The sequence below is a fragment of the Pseudorca crassidens genome, chromosome 9, assembly GCF_039906515.1.
Source record: "Pseudorca crassidens isolate mPseCra1 chromosome 9, mPseCra1.hap1, whole genome shotgun sequence".
Taxonomy (NCBI): Eukaryota; Metazoa; Chordata; class Mammalia; order Artiodactyla; family Delphinidae; genus Pseudorca; species Pseudorca crassidens.
The window spans coordinates 71,317,431-71,339,285 of record NC_090304.1 but is presented as its reverse complement, the minus strand read 5'-3'; the positions used below and the strand labels follow the sequence as shown (position 1 = coordinate 71,339,285).

At 45.2% G+C, this 21,855-nt stretch overlaps 1 protein-coding gene across 11 annotated transcripts in view; it reads right to left on the bottom strand.

The window, feature by feature from the left end:
- Nucleotides 1-21,855, bottom strand: part of AMOTL1 (angiomotin like 1) — a 175,618-nt gene that overhangs the window by 29,060 nt on the left and 124,703 nt on the right. For all 11 annotated transcript variants that reach the window (XM_067750736.1, XM_067750738.1, XM_067750735.1 and 8 more), the window contains 2 exons: nt 16,631-16,775; nt 15,347-15,436 (listed from right to left, as the gene is read on the bottom strand). In XM_067750736.1, the coding sequence (XP_067606837.1) occupies nt 15,347-15,436; nt 16,631-16,775 (235 nt within the window). The remainder of the gene's footprint in view (nt 1-15,346; nt 15,437-16,630; nt 16,776-21,855) is intronic.

Below are 21,855 nucleotides of genomic sequence, written 5' to 3'. Positions count from 1 at the left end.
CCGGCATCGGCCTCTCTCTAATGCATGTTCACAGGCATGGCGCTATACTGCCTCTGCTGTGCAAGCGTGCGGGGATGAAGACCCACAGAATAACAGAAGCAGGGGGCGTGGGAGAGCGCCATTGTAACGCAGCTCATTGTGGCACAAATTTAAGTATGTCACAGATCATATCATGTATCTCAAAATACAGCAATTAATCCTCATGTGTATCCCTTTGCAAATATTAATTAATTAAGCATCTGCTACATGGAGGCATCACAGAGTACTAGATAAAAGCATGGATCTAGGGCTTCCCTGGTGGTGCAGTGGTTGAGAGTCCGCCTGCCGATGCAGGGGACACGGGTTCGTGCCCCGGCCCGGGAGGATCCCACATGCCACGGAGCGGCTGGGCCCGTGAGCCATGGCCGCTGAGCCTGCACGTCCGGAGCCTGTGCTCCGCAACGGGAGAGGCCACAACAGAGAGAGGCCCGCGTACCGCAAAAAAAAAAAAAAAAAGCATGGATCTAGAATCAAGCTTCCCAGGTTCATATCCAGCTCTACCACTTATGGTTTTGTGACATGAAGTAAACGGACGTCTTTGTGCTTCAGTTTTCTTGCCTTTAATGCGAGGATCACAATAGTACCCACTTCAAAGTGCATAGAGTAAGTACCCAGTAAATGTCAACTATGATAATGCCAAGGGTATTGTTGCCGTCGAAAAATTGTGATAAATCCTTGGGCTACATGGTGCATAGGACGGAGCATGCTGCTCTCAGCCAGGTGGGAAGAGTGTCAGGGACACAGGCAAAGGCAACGTGACCAGCTGCTCCAACTGATGCTTGCGCAGGGACTGTGACAACGCAGGAAGGACCCCTACCTCAGGCCAGGGTGTGAGGAGGAGGTGGTGTCCAGGCAGTGAGCCTATGTGGTGGGGGTCACTGTGCCCCTTAACTCCCTGGAGACATGGGAACTGGGTGTGTCAGAACCACCGGAAAAAGTTATCTCTTGGGAGATGCCAAGGGTGAGTCCCATGAGCGAAACCACCTCACAGGGAAGTCCTTTCAGTCTGTTTATTAGCTAAGCCCCCTTGGGATGGATCTCAAGAAAGATCAGCCTCACACTGAACTTTTGGCTGTGCTCCAATGTATATACTGAGAATTCCTAGAACAGGCAAGTTGACACAAGGGAACTCTTGCCCAGCGTGGTCTGTTTACTCAGTGGATATGAATTACCCTCGACTGTGTGGAGCAGGGCATTGTTTAGCCTGATGGCTCCGGTCCCATTTACACAGAGGATGTCTGCTCGCACACAGTTTATTCTGGAAACCACAGCGATGGCATGGGCTTTGTAGCCAGGCCAACCTGGTGTGATCCTGGCACCTTCACATACTGGTTCACCTTGGACACGTGACTTCCCCTCTCCAGACTCCATCTCCTCAGATGGAACTAACAAGACCTATTTTGCAGGACTCTTATGAGGATGAAAACGATGACCTGTAAAATACCTACTACGGGGCTTGGCACATAACAGATACTTAATAAACAGCAACAGCTAAGACACATGACACCCAGGCACTGTGCCTTCAGTTTCACAACAGAACCTCATTTCCTGAATCCTTATATCAACTCCACTTGACAACTGAAAAATCGGAAGCAAGATGAGCTATGATACTTGCAACAGGTCAAATGGTAGTCGCTTTTGTGCCTCTACCCCTAGGTTAGTCTCTTTGCTTGAAAAAGAGCAGAAGTGGATGGAAGTGAGAACTGGGCCCAGAATTTAAAGATGCTCCCCTTCCATCTTACCCTGCTTTGCCAGCTCTGCGTAAGCTCTGATGTGGACAGTCTGGTGAAAGAGTTTCTGCAATTACTATCTGGGCACTAAGCTTGACTGCTAGCTGAACCATTGGGTGGTGGACCCCAGTAACCTCTGTTGAGAAACAGGTGGAGCATGGGCGTGGGGTCTGGCAGTGGAGGTGTCAGGGCACCGTGCGCTGCGCTGCTAGTTTTTAATGCAGTGCTCCAACTTATGGCTGGAGCTCGTGGCGGGGTGCAAAGCTGTAACCTGGCCCTTCTCAAGGAGGAATTAATTTTCTAGGCCTTTCCTGATATAATGGGTTTTTGATGAGTTTTTCCCTAAGCCCAATATAGCTGGAGGGACAGAGGAGTCTGGTTGCCACCAGTTTGACCAAGGGGTGACTAATTCACTAGAATGCTTGGAAGGCATTTCAAGCATTTGGAGAAAGAGAGGTCTTTCTCCAAATAGCATGATATCACCTATATGTGGAATGCAAAAAAATGATACAAATGAACTTATTTACAAAACAGAAATAGACTCACAGACATAGAAAACAGACTTATGGTTACCAAAGGGGGTAATAAGGAGGAGATAAATTAGGAGTTTGGGATTAACAGATACACACGACTATATACAGATAACCAACAAGGACCTACTGTACAGCACAGGGATCTGTACTCAATATCTTGTAATAACCTATAATAAAAAGGAATCTGAAAAGCACAAAAACTGAACCACCTTGCTGTACACCTGAAACTAACACAAAATTGTAAGTTAACTATACTTCAATTAAAAAAAAAAAGAGGCAAGTGTGTCCTCACCCGGAGTAGACAGCTTTCACAGTGGCTGCCCAGACAGCACTCCACTTGGAAGCATGTCTACTATACTCCTCCCTTCACAGGGCTAAGTTCTGAGCAGCCCATCTGCATCACAAAACCCTGCTCACCCTCCCCTACCCACCACTCCCTTTTGACAGGATCAAACCTGAAGGGCTCTGTGACCCAAGCAGAGTCACTTCCAGTCTCTGGTCTGGGACCGTGTGAGGGGGAGCCTCTGGGCGAGAGGGGGATGCTGACACAGAGAGGCAGCCCAGCTCTGAGGCTAGTGAGCACGTCCCACGTGTGCATTAGAGAAACAGAGCAAGCACACGGTGGAGAGTGAAGACTCAAGCAGATGGACATGGAGAGGTGGATGAGCGTCCACGGTGAGAAGGAGAGTGGGAAACAGAGCCACACGGACCAACACTGAGCCCCCCCAAACCATCTGCCCCTTGATTCTCACAAACAGGCCAGCCCAGGCCCCCGGCCCCTGGCCCCTGCGAGGCCTGCATACACGTCCTGCCTGGGGCCTCCTTCACACACAAAGATACTTCTTTAAAAAAAAAAAAAAAAAATTCCTCTTATCTGGGCCTAAGCTAGCCCAGTTGGATTTTTCTTTTTGTAACCAAAAGATCACTAAGACACTCTCTGTTGTTTCTTTACACCTCTATTCCCGTCTCCACCAAGAAAGGACTTGATAGTAATGCCTTAGGACAAGGCTGACCAACACTAATGGCACTGACTCTGGTAACTAGTCACTTCACCATGCTGATAAAATGGACTCCCTCTTCTGAAAAGATGTCTGAATAATTACTTGCCATATTATCTCTTCCTAGAATGTTTCCTCCTGTTTCTTCTTCCTCAGGATTCTTTGGCCCTGAGTTCCATATCCCGGCACCATATCTTATAATTCTGAGCAGCTGCTGGAGCCTATTCCAAGGGTCAGCTATGATTTATGGGGTAACTGAAGTCAGATCCTCTTCGAAGTCCTTTTTTTTTTTTTTTTTTTTGCGGTACGCGGGTCTCTTACTGTTGTGGCCTCTCCCGTTGCAGAGCACGGGCTCCGGACGCGCAGGCTCAGCGGCCATGGCTCACGGGCCCAGCCGCTCCGCGGCATGTGGGATCTTCCCAGACCAGGGCACGAACCCGTGTCCCCTGCATCGGCAGGCGGACTCTCAACCACTACGCCACCAGGGAAGCCCAGAAGTACTTTCTTCTGAGGTTGTGGGAGTGGAAAGACAATAGGAAGGTATTCCAACTACTTCACTATCCGCAAAGATATTTAGGTTCATTCTGCCTCAAAGACATGCTACCCTTGGAAGCTCATTCTTATATCCGCCCTCACCCCTTCACCCCGGTTTGAGTGTCAAACTGACAAACCCGGAAAGAGATCCCCAAAATATAATCCAAACAGAGCACTGTTCACATCGTGTAAGAGTGATCTGTTCACATGAGGTTTATTTGATACGAAACAACACAAGAGATGACCTACCTTTAAAAGCCACACTCATTCATTCGGAAATGAAAAAGCGATAGAATACAAAGCTGACCCCATAACGCCCCTGGTTTGGCTTTTTGTTATCTTTTAAAAATTTGCTGATAAAGTTTCTCAGGTAAGGAAGCTCGTTATTTCAGGAAAGGGTGTTGGGCGCTCTGCCTTCCCTGTATGCATGTGCAAGTTGCCATGGTTCCAGGCAACGGGAGACAAGGGTTGTGAGTGGGCGACTAAATAGGTCTGTTAACAAACACAGGGACACTCCAGCCAGGGCTTGTTTTTAAATGGCTGAGAGTGAACTATTTTAAAACGAATTGTGTAATAAAGAAAATTAAGAAGGGGAGTTCAACCAGACTCTGTTCTGCAGAGCCCTGGGAGAGAGAAGGATGGGGAGAGAGGAGAAAAGGGATGCCGTGGGCCAAGTAGGAAGGAGGAGGCTTCTGACAAACACACCCCTGTCTCGACCAGAAATCTGTTCGGGTTTCGTGCGTTTTACGTACTGGGCTTCCAGATACGCTTCCTTTTAAACAAGAGCTCTGAGTTTGAAAGCCAGTGGTTCAGACACTACAAGAGAAACACAGATTTGTGGAAATGGCTATTGCTAAAATGTAGGGAAGACATTTTTTTTGAGAAATGAATCAGTACGAGAAAGTGAGGCAAAGACTGAAGTGTGAAGGATTTATTCAATCTTTGTTGCCCCAAGTTAAAAGGAAAAGAGAAACTTTCCCTTTTACAAAGTATTATGGCAGCAAAATTACTCTAACATGCAAATTAGTTTCCCAGGCCCACCCTAAAGGCTACACACTGCACGAAGCTTTTCTGATTCCTTCAGTAAAACAGATCTCTCCTGTACGGGAGAACCCGCACACGTACACTCTGCTGGGGGGAAGTAGTTCTTTCACGAGTCTTTATACCATATTCTGCTTGTACTCCAGGTACAGTGGCTGATGTCTGTCTGACTTAGCCTTCCTACTGGGCTTACTTCATAATGTGTCTAAACCCCTCTATCTTTGTAGGACTTTAGGAATCTAAGATAGCGTGTTTCGTCTGCGAAGAAAGAAATATGACAAGTTTAGGCAACAGTCACCGAATAAGAGGATCCTATCAATACAAGCTCAAATTCTAACTGGATATTTAAAATAAAATTCAAAAATGATCCTTTTCAGATGCTTATCACTGGAAAGTAACAAAGCCGAACCACAAAATCTTCTAGTAATCTAACGGAGGAAAACAACACATTTTGGTCTTAACATACTTAATTTATCTCTTGCTCTTTAATATCCAGGAAGTGAGTTTAATACCCCAAAGTGCTACTTTTTGTAGCACCAAATGTAAAATATCTCAGGTATGATTTGGTAAAATACTTATTTGAATACCAGTAAAAGCTCTCTTAATATAACTTTTTCTAATCTACTCATTCTTCATACTGCATTTTTTTTTTTTTTTTTTTTTTGCGGTACGCGTGCCTCTCACTGTTGTGGCCTCTCCCGTTGCGGAGCACAGGCTCCGGACACGCAGGCTCAGCAGCCACGGCTCACGGGCCCAGCCGCTTCACGGCATGTGGGATCTTCCCAGTTCGGGGCATGAACTCGTGTCCCCTGCATCGGCAGGCGGACTCTCAACCACTGCACCACCAGGGAAGCCCCATATTGCATTTTTATTTTAGAAACTATACTTATACACCCAGGTATAAATCATAGGTATTTTTTTACCTGCCTAGATTTATACATGTGTAGCCTGCAAACTCACTTGACTGAATATACACCCATTCATCCAGCTCAGCTTCCACATGTACTGTTCAACCTTCTACTTTATTTTTTTTTAACTTGAAGTAAAAATGTACTGCTACTTCTGTGTCACTGCAGACAACGTAATAACAAATTAAGCAATGAGTTAAAAATGCCACATAAATACAGGATGCACAGGGCATTTGATTTTGACTATACACCTACGCGTGAATCGATTAACAACTAAACCTGATAACTTGCACTTTCTATAACCTCCACAGAAGTCCTTTTTTGCTTTCTCTTTTCTTAATACAAAAAGGTAAATAACATACACGTCTATTTCCAGGTATGACAAAGTAAGACCCTACCAGACAATCTGGCTGCCCCTGAAGAAAACAGCCATGAAGCCTGGATATAATGCAGAGAGCAATGACCTGACAGGAGTGAAAAGTGAGGCAGGCCGACAGATGGCGTGAGAGGCCACTCACTGCAGAGGACAGAGCTGCACCTGTGCTGGGGCTGGACTGTGGCCATTGTCACATTTCATGGCACTGTACACTTAAAATGTGTACACTTTATTGTGTGTACATATAGGTATATATTATATACCTATATTTGGTTTAATTAAGGCATTATTATAATATGTATAATAAAATGATGCTTTCTAAATGCTCCCTTTGAAGGGCAGATATGGCTTAACGCCAAAACCCGGCTGAAAGATAGAAGTTGATGCTGAGGGAATTGTTATATCTGGGACAGAAGGGACTCAATCTACGACTGACCAGGGAGAAAGAAATGCATCACCTGCAATTATATGTTCTCCCTTCCTTAACTTCTGCGACCCCTCCCATTGTCATTTTTGTAACTTGCTTTGAGCAGATCCTTTTATTCTTCTTCTTTCTACCAAACCACAGTCTTTGTCGGCAAGAAGAAAATTAGTAGCAGATGCAAGCTTATTTTTAATGGTCCAAGACCAAATTTTCTGAACTTAAAGCAAACACTTCGTCCTGTCAAAGTTCTTGGATTCCATTAAGATACAAACTGTATGCTCTCCTTCCAATTCATGAACCAAAAATAATTTCAAAAACTAATTGTAAGAAACTATACCACAGGGTTACTCATTGTGTTCTGCTAATTTTTTATTCTTATCATCCAGAGAACAAAGAGTTTAATTTCATAGACATTTTGAGAAAACTTTTAAACTCTATGCTGGTCTCGACAGTTTTTTTTGTTTTTGTATCTGTAGTGGATTACCCAGCAAGGCCTTTTATTATAACTGGCTCTGGTTCAAAGACAGATGTAGAAGTCAGAAGCACAGAATGTTCATTCCAGTAGTTAGCACTCATTTGAGATGGCTTGAATACATTATTATTAAGTCACATTACTGGGCTAAATAATTTGCAGTAAGACTTCTAGTACAAGAATTATTTACGTTCGCTTACTAAGGCTGAATTCCTCTCTGGGTAAAAATGTGAAATCTTTCATCACCCCCAGAGCCAACAGAGATGACCTTTGGAGAAGGGGAAGGAGAAAACAAGAAAAAGGAGGTGTTCTTGTCATGGTCTTGCATTAAGCACCCAGGGGGCCTTGGACAAATCATTTGATCATCCTTGGTCACAGTTTCTTCTTTAACGAAGCATGGAGGCCATGCTAAACGAGCTCTAAAATCACGGGGAGTCCAACCCTGCCACCTCTTCCCACCTCCCTGGTACACAGGAAGTGGCTCTCCAGAGTCAGGATGCCCTGGGTTCAAAACCTGTCTTCTCCACTTACCTGCCTGTATGACCAAGTTACTTAACCTTCCTGTGCCCCAGTTTCCTGATCTATTAAATACCTGTGACACCTCCCTCACAGGGCTGCTTGGAGGATGAACAGAGACGGTGTACCTACAGAGGTTAGCACAGTGCTTGGCCCACAGTAAGTGCTCAGTCCGTGGTGGCAGCTGTTACTGCCGTTAGATGACCTGAACCAGGACCTGAAGGCCAGATTACAAGGGAGCACCCCTGCAACTCCACCTGAAGATAAACTTTGAACCATCAGATCAACAGCCTCCGGAAACTCTGTCGCTCACAACGGCCATCAGATGGCCTTCTAAGGAGCTCTGGTTCAGAGGACATGTGTATTACTGGTAACCAGACTTGTGACCTTTCAGGTCCTTTCCAACCCTGATATATAAGATCTGCAGACATCATCTCACAGCAGGATGCTTATGGGAGGATTTACGGCCCTGCTGGGAGAGGCACCCCTGAGACCTCACTACCCAGGCAGTTACTAGCCGTGGCTAACCACAGGGCTGTCCTGCCCAGCCCTGTCTCCATCGTGAGCTAATTGTGGATCCCCACTGGGCTAACTAAGGTTTGTGACGGCATTTGTATGTGTCTCAGTTTATCTAATGTGAAATAATCACGCTCACCCGATTAGGAATTAAGTAAAAGATGACCGTGAAACTCTCCCAGGAAAGAAAATAACAGTTATATCCTGATTTATAAATTAGGACAATTTACAAAATAAGACCTAATACTTCTGAAGTTCTTTATTTTCCATCCTCCTTTTGCTGGGGCTTCTTCTTTCCCTTTCTCTTCCATGACCAGTGCCTGGAGCAGAGGTTCACAGGCTATGCCCTGCAGGCCAAAGCCAGCCCACAGTCAGGCCACTTGTCCACGGCTCGTCTATGGCGGCTTTGGGGCTACAGGGACAGAGTTGAGTAGTTACGGCCCCCAAGCAGAGAATTATTTACATTCCGGCCCTTCACGGAAAGAGTTTGCTGACCTATGGCCTAGAACACTGCGCATTCATCGTAGGTAGCCAATAACCGTTTCTGAATACGTGATAATGGTCATCATTTCATTCAACATCCAATAAATGTTTATTAAATGCTTCTAAGCACCAGGTACTGTGCCAGCTTCTGAAACACAGTGACCTGGGGCTACAATGGTGAAGATGAGGTCAGGGTCCATGCCCTCGTGGTGTGGACAGTTTAGTACGGGAAGAGAGCAAATGATCATCCAAACACTTCCTTATTTACAGTATGATGAGTGTTTACAAAGGGAACAGGGTACTGGCAGAGTATATAAAAGGAAGACCGGATCCTATCTCAGGCAGCCTTCTCTAACTTTGAGCCGAGACCTGAATGTGGATCTCTTGCCTCTGAACTGCCAGCGAAAGTGAGGGGTCCCTCAGGCCACATGAAATGCAAATGGGTTTCGGTCTGGTTTTCAGTCTGTGCTTCCTCCATCCATCCGTCCAGCTATGAGTGCAAGGAACACAGAGCGTAATGAAGTTCGAGACACTTGATTTTTCAATCCCCAAACAGGAATGCTAAGCAAATAAATAATTTTAAAACCAACAAGGTGAAAAATCATAAGTCAGGTTCACCTGTTAGACACTGGATATCGACACATGACCAAGAGACCATTCTGCTCTCGGCTCTGGTTTTTTAAGCACGGAAAATCGGTCTAAATTGAGGAACATTACTCTTCACACTTGGGAAGAAGATTTGATGGAACGTAAACAGATGCCCTGCAGCCTGGGTGTGCAGCTGGTTGTCATGGAGGTTTGAAGTTTCTTGGTGCTGCCTGTCAAGGTTGATCAAGCGACTTAAGCACTCCTATGCTCTGCCTTCCAAACCCAGCAAGGCTCGGCGGGCCACCCAGGCATTCTTTGGGAACACGGCCCATTGACCCCACCCTGAAAACTGGCAGGTCCTTTCAGAGAAGGTGGAGGGAGAATGCAAAGGAGCAGGAAGGAGTGCTGCAGAATAAATGCGTGGTATAAAGTCTTCTTTGCATTTCCTATCATCGGTTAGCCCGAAGAGCTCTGCTGGCTCAATGGGGAGATTTATTCCTCTATTTCTTTAGAGGAAATGTAGGTACAGGGAGATTAAGCACCTAACGTCAGGTCACTGAACATGTCAGTGAGAGTCCAGGAACCAGAAGATGCGGTAACTGATCCAAGATTAGTTGCTTTAGCCCATGCCTACAAAACCTTTGCTTTCTAGAATCGCACAGTCCTACTAAATATAGACGTCATCTAAAAGATCATCTCCTTCAAAGGAGAATCATTAATTTAGGGCAAGAAAATTTTCCTGGTTTAAGAGATGCACCTTGGCAGGCTCCGTGGACGATTCCTTCCCCTTTGCCCGGGAGCTGATCTGTGGTGTCTGGCATGATCTATGGATCAGTTAGTGTGAAAATATGGTCGGCTGCTACAAAAACTTTCCTATACCATCACCAGCTCTCATCTCCAACATAACCACAGCAGAGTAAAGAGAAGGCGTCAGGGAACCAGAAGTCAACTATATTGTAGTATATAGCAGTCATTTTCATGAAAAAATACTACTGTTCCTCATAGTAGAAGATTTCCCTTACCTGGATATCTCCCTATTTGAAAAACCAAGGAAGGAAGGGAAGGGGGAAGGTGGAAGGCAAAAAAAAAAAAAAAAAAAAAAAGTCAAGCATTTTTAAGTTGCTTCTTCTTCTGAAGGTAGTTCATTAATAATTTCGCCTAATATCTTGAAATAATTGAGCAAAACCAGAGGTAGCTCCCAACATGACTGGGAGACATTGAGCTAAAAAGAACGTTTAGATACTATGCACCATATGAGAATTTCAAGCCTGTTGTTACAGGGATTTCCCACTTTTACTCAGCCCCTCAATAAACATTTATTGAGTGCCAGGTACATGAAGATCCAAAGGGTTTTAATGAGGGTTGGGGATGGATGTTGGTAAAGAATGCCTATAATTCTCTCACCTAGTGGAGGAGATCCATGCAAAGGAATGGTGCCCACAGAGAATGTAGGCAGGGTAGGTGCTTGTAGTAGGGGCTTCGCACTGAGTCAGGAGCTGCAAGCACCAGCAGGCCCACAGAGGAGGAAGAAGCCCAGTGCATCCACGTGTGACAACATCTAACCTCGCCTTCCTACTGAAGCCTGATAGAAACCCACAACATGATGTAATGAAACCCAATGAGGATTCAGAATAAGCTCCTTATGCTCTATGTAGGTCAACAGAATTAATGTTTATGTCATTGTAGTTTCTGCTTTGTGTTTCACACAAGCCCTTAGAGGAAATACAAAAACCAGAGGGATTTTCTTTTAGGAAATTATTTTTGTCTCTTTTATGTTCTATAAGAGACAGAAAATCAAAGTACCTAAGATAAAATTCAAGGGTAAGATGACGATTATAAGATACACTGAAAATGGCAAGTTACTATTATTTTTAATAGAGTGGTCCCACACTTTTTTTTGGTTCATTTTTAAACCCATGGGGATTATAAGGGAAAATCCTATGAATTAGTCTTGACTGATTTACACCCATTACTTATTAATTTAAACAAATGAATGCCCAAAACACCTTTTTTTCTTAGACAGGGACATTTAACAAAAGCCAGAATCTGACTTACATAGACTTCAGTTTAACCGAATATGCTGAATCCATGGGGCCTAAAGAATCCTAATGGGGTGGTGGTGGGGAGATAAGTTGATGGCCATCCTGTAACATGACTGCGTTTCATCCTGGAATAATACAAGTGTGCCAGAGCTAATCAGCTCCCCCTCCACGCAAGAATATAAGAAGATCATCTGTGCCAGTCTCGTTTCCCCACAACTAATATTTTATTTTTGGCTTTCTGACCAACTAGTGATGGAAACTCTGCAGTTACCAGTTTTCAGAAAGAAACAGTTAAAACGTTTCACTTATTGAGAAGACAGAGCTAAGAATGATGACAGACATTCCCGGGGCACTGCGTTTAGCGGACAGTGGCCTGTGTCTGGTGTGTGTGTGTGTGTGTGTGTACAAAAGCACGCATGCACACATGTGACAAATAAGTGAATGGGAAAACTAGGAATCTCAGTAAGTTAAAAAAGCTAAAGGACCAAGAAGTCCCAGTTTCACTCAGCCAGATCAGAAAGGAAATTGGCTAGATGCCCTGTTTTTAAGGAGCAATTTGGCTGCAAACATATTTGGAAAAACAAATAAGTAAGACCAGAAAACACACGCACAAATTTTTGAATTCCTCCAAAGAGAAAAACACAACGCCATGAGGTGATAGGGAAAAACACTCCTCAGAGCCATCAAATTCCTAGGCACTCCATTCAGCAAGATTTTTAATACAGGCAAATCTCACGTCCGAGAGGAGCACAATTATCGCCCTGTTGAATGTTCATTTCAACTTGTAGAGCTAAGTGGTAATGACCAAGGCAGTCCTTCCAGGCCTTCATCAGGCTCCAACTAAAGAGCAGAATTTTGTTTCTTTAAAGAAAACCTACTCTGGGCAGCAGGGAAATTTAGAAATCATGCCAGGAAGGATGTTCCCCTTCCGTCAGCTGAGAGTTTACAGAAGTCCTCCCGACCGCTCATGCTGCAAGAGTGCCTTGGGCGCTCTTGGACCTGGACTCCAAGCTTCAACCTGAACACTGAGCAAAAAGGTCAAACATGTTATTATTCCCTTTCCTTCTAACTTTTCCACTGGCCAAGGTGGTTGTCAGGGGCTTCCCACCGTAGCCTTAGCTCCTGGTAGGCGTGAGCCAGAGAAGTCACTACTATTTGCTATGCAGTCAGACCTGCCTTTCTCTTAGCCAAGCATTGGAATCTCAAAAGACTCATTTGAAAAGGATGGCTCCTCTCTCGAGTGCCCAAAGTTTATAATTATGATTACTAGGCACTGAAAAGTACTCTTACAATAGAGCTTCTAAAAAGCTATACAGATAACTGAACACATTAATAATTGCGAAGAGAGATAGTAATTTGTGCCTGCCATTCTGTGCCCACGTGCTAAAAGGAAAGCCTGACAGAGAGCACCACCCATCACCAGCCTCCAGGGTACGTCTGCACCTTTGTTATTACACCTGCTCACTTAGCTATGGGCATGAGATGACTCAACATGCTCAAACCTTCACTGGGGGCTTCCATGGTGGCGCAGTGGTTGAGAGTCCGCCTGCCGATGCAGGGGACACGGGTTCGTGCCCCAGTCCGAGAAGATCCCACATGCCGTGGAGCGGCTGGGCCCGTGAGCCATGGCCGCTGAGCCTGCGCGTACGGAGCCTGTGCTCCGCAACGGGAGAGACCACAGCAGTGAGAGGCCCGCGTACCGCAAAAAAAAAAAACAAAACAAAACAAAAAAAAAACCTTCACTGGTTACTTAATCCCAACTCCTCCTCCTCCTGCTGCTTTTTATTGGTAAAGGATGACCACACATCTAGTGGCTCTAGTTCACACTCTTTTCTCTCTCTCTCTCACTGTCCTTATTCAATTGGTCACCAAATCCTACTAATTTGTCACCTGTTTATCTGTCTCCTACCCTCCACTACTACTTCTGTCTTGGTTCAGGACCTTTACCTCTCTTGCCCAGATATTAAAATATCTGTTAACTAGTCTCCTTGCCTACAGGTTAGTTCTTCATGAATTTCTCTCCTCCTGTGCCTCCCTAATTGGCTTCTAAAATATAAGGCTTACAAACAATGAAATCATAAACATACTTGAAGAAAACATAGGTGAATATGTTTATAATTTTGGATTGGAAAAAGCATTTCTAAGTATGACATAAAACCTAGAAGGCATAAATACAGTCACTTGAAAAATCTTCTGTAAGATAAAGAACACTATATTCAAAGATAAAAAAACAACTGGGGAAAATACCTGCACTATATTTGGCAGGGGACATGCTAATTTCCTTCATATACAAAGAGTTCTTCCAACTCACTAAGAAAAAAACCTATTGTAAATTTGAAATAACATCTCAAGTCCATCTCTTGGCTACACCAGGAGACAAGAAGCTAATGCAAATAATTGTAAAGCTGTGAGGAAGGCACAACATGTCCTGAAAAGACCAGGTACTGAAAAATTGGTTAGATATCACTGCTAGCAAACCTGCTTCAAATGTCCTGCCAAGATGCAATTACATTACATGTCAACACTAAGGCACATTTCAGCAGTTGAAAAATGCCCCTGGACTCTCTTGTTTACGCCTCTGGAACACAGCAGCGTATGTTTGCACAGAACAAATCATTCCCTGTAAAGCTGGAAGGGCCTCTTTGCCTACGTTATTGATGTGTTAGCTTTGAGCCAGAAGGTTAAAATCTTTGAGAACATTTCCGAACTCACACGACACCAAAACCTATTAGTCCGTTAGCACAGCCTAGGCTGAGAGGTTACAGCAAATGCCCATCAGATGAAACTCGCTGACATTTCCATTTTGACCCAAACTAAGTGACAAAATAATATCCCCTGACAAGAAGGCAGAGTATCAGCAAAGTGACGTCACTGACATAACTGCCACAAAGATACTCACTCTACCTAAGCACACGATCACCCAAAATTAAGGTGTCAAAATCAAGTGCAAATAGTACAGATGACTCATTTTTCAAATGAAAGCTCAGATGAAATGGTAAATCTACTGCACCCACGAGAAGAAATAACTTTTGTTAGGAAAGTGGATAATTCAAGACGTTGATAGATATAGCTCTGTATGTGAGGCTGGAGCACGGGCCAATTCACCTAACTGCAAGACTGCAAAGGAATCTGATGCAAAAGCCCAAGGCTGTATTAGTGTCCATTTGCCAAAACAGAATTTAAAAAATGAAGCTGAGACTCAAAATGGAATGCAATCATGAGTAAATCTGGGAAAAACAAAGGAGCTTAACCCCAACAAATAGTACTGGAAATTAGAAAGTTTAACCAATTGTTTCCCAGCCTTGAAAAGGTAGAGCTGCGTTGAGCGACCCAAGCATCAGAATACCACCATTATACAATGGATGGCCAGAGTCTGAACGCAGGACTTTTTGTTGTTCAAACTGTTTTTAGTGTGTGAGCACTTAACTCACAATGTTGTTGAGAATCATGACAGAGAAATGAATTCAGTTTTCTAAACAGTTTCCCGAAAAAGCCAGTTGGATTTTTACATTTCTGACTTGGACAATGAATGAATGTGCAGAAATTCGAAACTTAATCGATGGTTTCTCAAAACCCATTTGCTTCTATCGTTTGTCTCTGGTGAAACTAATAGAACATTCTCCCAATAAATCTTGAGGCACAGGAAGCCATTTTATTCCTGGCTGAAATGGGCCCAATGGTTCGCAAGCGAGTGTCACCTACTGAGACGCGTGCTGGGAACATTTAGGTGGCTTCATGATGCCAGGGGCAGCCAGTCCAGAACTGCTCAACCTAGGCACACACAGAATGTGACAAAAGAGCAAATCCCACCACAGGCTTCCTTCCCTTTCCATGGGGAAAGAGAACTTTGCCTTAGACCAAGTGGCGAGTGCCAGTAAATACTCTATAATACCCATGGAGGGTATTAGGGAGAAACAGAAACTGTAGGTAAGGAGGTCAGAATAAACATTACTGAAATTAACACATCAACCTAGGCTTTGTCTCTGGCAGAACTAGGAGGGTCTCATCTTCGGCCTACAGCTTATATGTTAAATCAACAAACAAAAAGCAAGTGGCACAAAACTTACTTAAAACTAACAGGGTTCTTTCCTCAGGCCCCCAGTTTTTAAAACTACACAGTTGGGATAGGTAAGCATGGAGACTCACTCTGGGAAGCGTAAAGCCCCTCGGCCGCTCTGTCTTCGTGTCCGTCATACTCCCTGCTGGACAGCTGCCTGTTGGCAGTCTCCAGTCGATCTGTGCACAGAGAGGAAACGATTACAAAGAAATGCACTTGCATTTAAGTGATCCTCCGACAGGCAAATGACCTGGGTGCTGAGAGCTGGGTAGGGAGAGATGCCCAGGGAGGAGCCCCAAATTGAACAACTCTTGGGCAGGGGGGAACAAGACGCTCCAGAACATCAAAAAGAAAAGTCCTCAGATGCCACGCTGTGCCTTTATGCAATTTAATGCCAAGGTGTGCACCGGTGGCAGGCAGCGAAGAACAGGTTCCTGCAAGGCCAGCAGAGTCCTCGAAAAGGGGTTGAGTTCCCTTGGCCTCAAACCCAGCCCTCGTCTAAACTTGACCATCAGCCCTCTGTAGCTGGGAAGCAAAAAATTAAAAATAACAATTAAATAAATACCAGGAAGCAAGTCAAGATGACCTGATGGATGAAGATTCTACTCAGTGAGTTCTAGGTTTGCTCATGCCATTTGGTCAATCTTCGTCTACTCAATTAAATAATTCAGCCTAACAAGTCTTTATTGAGCTTACATAATACCCAAGACTAAAGGGTTTGCAGTAATTAAAAAAAAAAAAAAGGTAGGTTCCAGCTACAGACTGCCAGTACACGGAGTCTTTTGACACGAGGGAACTGAAAAATGGCTTGGCTGACTGAAAGTGAAGTATAATTTCATGGGTCAGATCATTCTGCATGTTGGAGGTTGCCAAGGTCCTGTAACAGGGGGCCCCTAGCTTTCAGGAAGTTGATATATATCTACTCTTTTCACAACCGTGGGCTTTTTTTTTGTCCAAGAGGGACATGTGTCTAACTCTGCCTTCTACACTATACACCAAGCAAGTATTAACTGTTGGCTTTCAAAGAATGCAACTAAATGCCTCAGCTTGATGTGACAAGGGGTGTGCAGGGAACATTGGTCTTTTCAGACATTCCCATTCACAACACGAGTCATGTTAAGTACTTTTAAAGCAAGAAGGAGCTGCACACATACTCCCTCCCTGTCAGGGACTCGTGTATAGAGGTTGTCACTTCTCAGGCTCAGTGCTGCAACCTACAACCTACAACGTGAAAAGAACACTTCTGCTCTCTGGTGCCCCTTTCCCAGAGGCTTGGGATTTACAAGGTTACGTAACATAACTTGGGCCTGAAGTCTGGCTGTCAGCAACACGGGGCGTTTAGGGTAGAGAAAACATGAGTGAACTTGACATGCCTCGGAGGTCTCTGTTGAAATCATGGAGCCTTCGAATCTCGCCTTCGAGTTTGTTTCTCATCGCCTTGTCCAGCGACTCTCGCTTGGTGGTAGACTTGACCAGGCTCTCATAGGCTTCCGAGATTCTCTGAAGTTCTTTTTCAAACTGAAAGAAAGAAGCAGCACGAAAGTGAGACTTCTGACATTCCCACCCGTGCCTTAGCTATGCTGATTCTTGGATGCTCCAGTTGTGAAGGCTGTATCTTCAATGCAGCCTTTCTGTGTCTTAAGTTTGTCTACCAAATCCTGCAACCGACTTCACCACCCCCCCATCTGTCTCCCAGCACCATGTTAGGATCCTGTGAATTACAGACTCACAAGTCTGGTGGGACCATCTGATGTCACCTGGTAATAGTCTCTTGGTACAAATATCAGGAAGGGGTGAATTTAAACATAACTTAGGACTTCCCTGGTGGCGCAGTGGTTAAGAATCCACCTGCCAATGCAGGAGACACGGGTTTGAGCTCTGGTCCGGGAAGATCCCAATTGGTGCAGAGCAACTAAGCCCACGAGCCACAACTACTGAGCCACGTGCCACAACTACTGAAGCCCACGCGCCTAGAGCCTGTGCTCCACAACAAGAGAAGCCACTACAATGAGAAGTCCACGTGCTGCAATGAAGAGTAGTCCCCGCTTGATGCAACTAGAGGAAGCCCGTGCGCAGCAACAAAGACCCAACACAGCCAAAAAATAAAATAAAATATAATGTTTAAAAAATAATAAACATAAAATAAACATAAACTGCTTATATTAAGTATGGCAATTTACAACTATCATTATTTTTCCTAGTTAATGTGAGGAAAATATTAAAGTACAGGAAAACTAAAGGATCACAAGTAGAACCCTAATTTCCTGACTCCAAGTACAGTGCTCTCCTGAGACCCTCCTACCCATCCCCAAAGGAACATAAAATCCACACGAAGAGAGGTTTCATCGCTTAGCCTGTTATCCCTTTGTCTATGAAATTATCTATATAAAGGACTAATGGATTTGTATCTAACTGTAAACCATAGAAAACCTCTTTATATGTGGGAGTTGGAAGACATGGGATAAAAACCAATATATATATATATTTTTTTTTGTATTTCATGAAATCAAGAGCTGTAACTGGGAGAGCCTTTAATCTACGACATATATAAATCTATAACAAGTAGCTATAACTGATATAAAAGGAGTCTAACATAACAGCACATTTTATAGTAGAAATTAATAAATCCCATTTTATTGTTGTGTAACATAAATGCAGGAGAAAGGGTAAAGAGTACCCGCAAACCTGGCTACCAAAAGTTGGAATCAGAGGCAAAGTGGCAGGGTTGAGAACACTAGCGCCTCTCCCTGGGCACCAAGAGAACTGCACTGTGTTTTGGTCCCTCCATGGAGAGCTATGTCACCATAAGGCAGACACCCCGACTGCCGGAACTCCAATTGCCCAGATCAAAAAGTCCCTGCTGAGACTCCTATAAGTAATACATCCCCTGACAGATACCTATTGCACACTTACTATGTGTCTGGGTGCCAAGGAAACGGATATAAGACAATTCCTGGTCTTTAGGGTCTCACAGCCTGGAGCTGGCCTGTATGCAGATACATACGCTTCTACAGTGCAATGTGACAAGGGGTGTGGTGATTTAATGCTATGGTAGCCTAGAGACAAAGTTATTAATTTGGCAGGGGTGAGAAGGGGTTTCTTTAAAAAAGATTTCAGAGAAAATGCCATTTAAAATGAGTCCTGAGGGATGAACAGGAATTTGCCAAGCAGAAAAGAAAAGGCCAAAGGGCTTTGGCATTCTCTGCAGAAAACAGGGAATGACCCAAGACAGAGAGCCACGAAGGAAAGTGCATGTCTCTGACATGACAGGTCATCTGGGGATGACAGCAAGGGGCAAGTGGCCATAAGGAAGGACTTTATGGGCATAGGTAATTGTTGCGGGGGGAGAGCCTGGGGAGGGGACAGAAGCATAAATCGCACCTGAGGTTTTATGGAGATCATATTAAAGCATGGGGTTGCAGGGTGGGTGTAGGGAGGGAAGGCAGGAGAAAGGAGTCCAGGCAAGAAGCGAACATAAACAGTTTAATGACAGGACAAGGGCATGAACCCAGATAACTAAAAGGACAAATTCCAAAGACACTGAAGAGTAGAATCAATAGGTCTCCGTGACTGGTCTGGACGGTAAGGGAGAAAGGAATCACAGACATTCATAGCTTAGAAGACAGAGTAACAAGACTTAACCAAGATAAATGATAAGAGAACAGGTTTACCTAAACCAAAAGTCTGGTTTTGGAGATACCATGTCTGAATTGCCTGCAGAACAGTTAGCAGGAAAGAGACGGGTCTGAAAGTCAGGTGGGCAGTTGTTTCACTGTGCGTAGATGACAGACGAAGTCACAGAGTGAGACCACTTAGGGAGATCAACAGAAGATCAGAGGGCCAAGGGTGGGAGCGCTGACACTGCAGGAGAAGGCGAGGCAGGAGAACCCAGGAGAGAAAGACTGATGCCAGGGGTGCCATTGCAGCCAGGAACCCAGAAACTTAAAGAAGGAGACCGGATGTAGTCAATGCCCTGGAGGTTACAGACGAAACCAAGACACATCTGAGGGCTTCCACCACACATCTGGTGGCGCAGTGGTTGAGAGTCCGCCTGCCAATGCAGGGGACACGGGTTCGTGCTCCGGTCCAGGAAGATCCCACATGCCGCGGAGCAGCTGGGCCCGTGAGCCATGGCCGCTGAGCCTGCGTGTCCGGAGCCTGTGCTCCGCAACGGGAGAGGCCACAAGAGTGAGAGGCCCGCGTACCGCAAAAAAAAAGACACATCTGAGAAGAGGTGGGTGAAGAGGCTGGAGGGCATCAGGCCTTCTGCTCAGTGGCCTCCAACCAGGGAGGGGCCCAACGCCAAGGCTCCCTTCGGCACCAGGAGATGTTCCCAAAGGCCTCCTCATAGCAGAGTTGGTTGTTCCACAGTCCCGTCATTTCTACAAAGCCTTTCTATCTCTTGCAAAGATATCATGAATGATTGGTCATGTGGCAGCAGAAAGAACAGCATGTCCTGAATCCTGTTCACAGTCCTACCGCAAATTATGCTCCTTCCTTTTAATGTTGTTTTCAAAAGAGATGGCTCCAAAACATACCACCATTTCTACGCTAATTCCATCTGTAAAAGGTGGCCTTGGTTTTTGGACAGTAGGACCATCCCCATCTAGACCGAAGGCATCACCTAGTCTCCAAGGGAGCTGAGGGCACCAAAAACCCTGAGGTGTCGATCCTGAGACAGTGCTCGTGCTGCAAGCCCAGGGCAACTAGGATGCCTTCCGCAACTAGGCCACCCATAGGAACTTCCCTCCATCTGATTTCACGTACTTTCATCTGTTGTATTCACCTGACTGGAATCCTCATGCATTTTGTGTCTCTCATTTGACTGTCAGTTACTTGAGGGCAGAAACAGTCCCTACAGCCCCAGACCTGTGCCTTCTTATGACAAAAGTACTGACTGTTTACTCAATCTTTATATTTATAACTCCTAAAGACAGACTTGGACATTGATCAAACTACACCTGGCTGTGGATTCTTTCCTTTCATGAAAAGAACTTCCGTCCGCACGCTATAAAGGGAAACTGCAGCGTCCCCAAGACAGCATAGTTTACCGTCTCAGCTACTCAGGCAGACAGGAACTGGGATAGGGTTATGTGCTTGTAGCTACCAAGAGAGAAAGGGCAAGGGTCATACTTCTGGACAACGTATTTCCTGTAAGAAGCGATACCTGTCGTGGTGGAGACAGATGAGTCTCCTTCAGTGTGACCGGAGAGGACAGAACTACGACTAAACGCGGCAACTTAATGATTCAACATATGGAAGAATTTCCTAACTACCTTTCCCAAAAGTCTACCCAGTAGTGAGCTTCTCTTTTCTAGCAACATTCAAGTAAAAAATGAACAACTTCTTTTCGGAGACATGAAGCAAGGGTTTCTAAGGGGTGGGAAACTGGACTAGAATCATTTTCGTAATTTTTAGTCTAAAGCTCTACAGTTTCTGACTGCACACTCCTTCAGAACTCCTCTTTCCACACCCTCTTCTTCACATCGGCAGCTCCACAACATCTTAAGTTCCCCTTGATGTGTGTTAGAGGTGAAGGGAGGTGGAAAGGCTGCCTTTGATATACAGACATCTGGGCCAGTTCAGAGTCTGAGGATGACAGTGTGAAGAGGATACTGGGTTTGCCTCCACAGCTCCCAGCCTCCCATCCAGCCTAGACATCAGGAAGCTCTTAGGCCAGGCTTGCAGGATCCCCTGAAATCACATGGAGAAGCACTCCCTGGCCCAGAAACAGAACTACGAGCAGAGGGGAAAGCCTCACACAGCTTTCACTGGCATTGCTGCCACGAAGCAAACGCACAGAAAAGTGTCCAGAGAAAATCTCAGCCCTTCCCAGCTCTAGAAACTGGCTTGTTCCCTGATACCTTCGCAGGCACAGCTCAGGGACCTACAGAATCGAAGACAGGCCTGCCATCCAAGCCTCAGACTGCCCAATCACAGCCACCTCTGTTTCGCTGACAAAAGAAGAGGGTCTTTGCTAAAGCAAGCCTGGGGGAACGGTAAACATGGCGCCTTGTCCCTTCAAACGTCCATCTCCACCCTGATGGCTTCTGAGGCCAACCAGCTCATAGTCTGGTCCAGCTGGAAATTCCATCCATGAACTATGTTTCAGGGAAACTGGGAGGAAAAAGAAGCAAAATGAGTGCCCAAAAGGAAATAATGAAAAACCACTGCTATTTCTGGGGGTCCCCAGCCACCATTCCAACACTAACAGGGATAATCACCGCCTTGTGCCTCTCTGGAAACGGGTCTTCATTTCCAGGCGGTACTCTGGCAGCCTCTGAGTTTAGTCGTCGTTTCCCGTTGTGCTCCTGGCTCAGTGCACACAGGCTAAGCACCGCAATTAAAAATTCATCTATTTTTGGTTCTGCCCTGATGATGAATCTCTGCGAGTGCTCCCGAAGCTGTGAGGAAGGACTCTAGGTTGGACGTTCCTGCCAGCACAGGGCAGCCACATCCTACGGTGCAGCACTGTGGTTCCACCCAAGCTGGGGTGGCTAGGATGACCTCGGGAACACAAGCCTTCAACTGTCGAGTCACGATTTCATGCAGCTCTCTTTCTCTTGGCCCTAGCTGCTGAGAAGAGCTGCGGAACTTA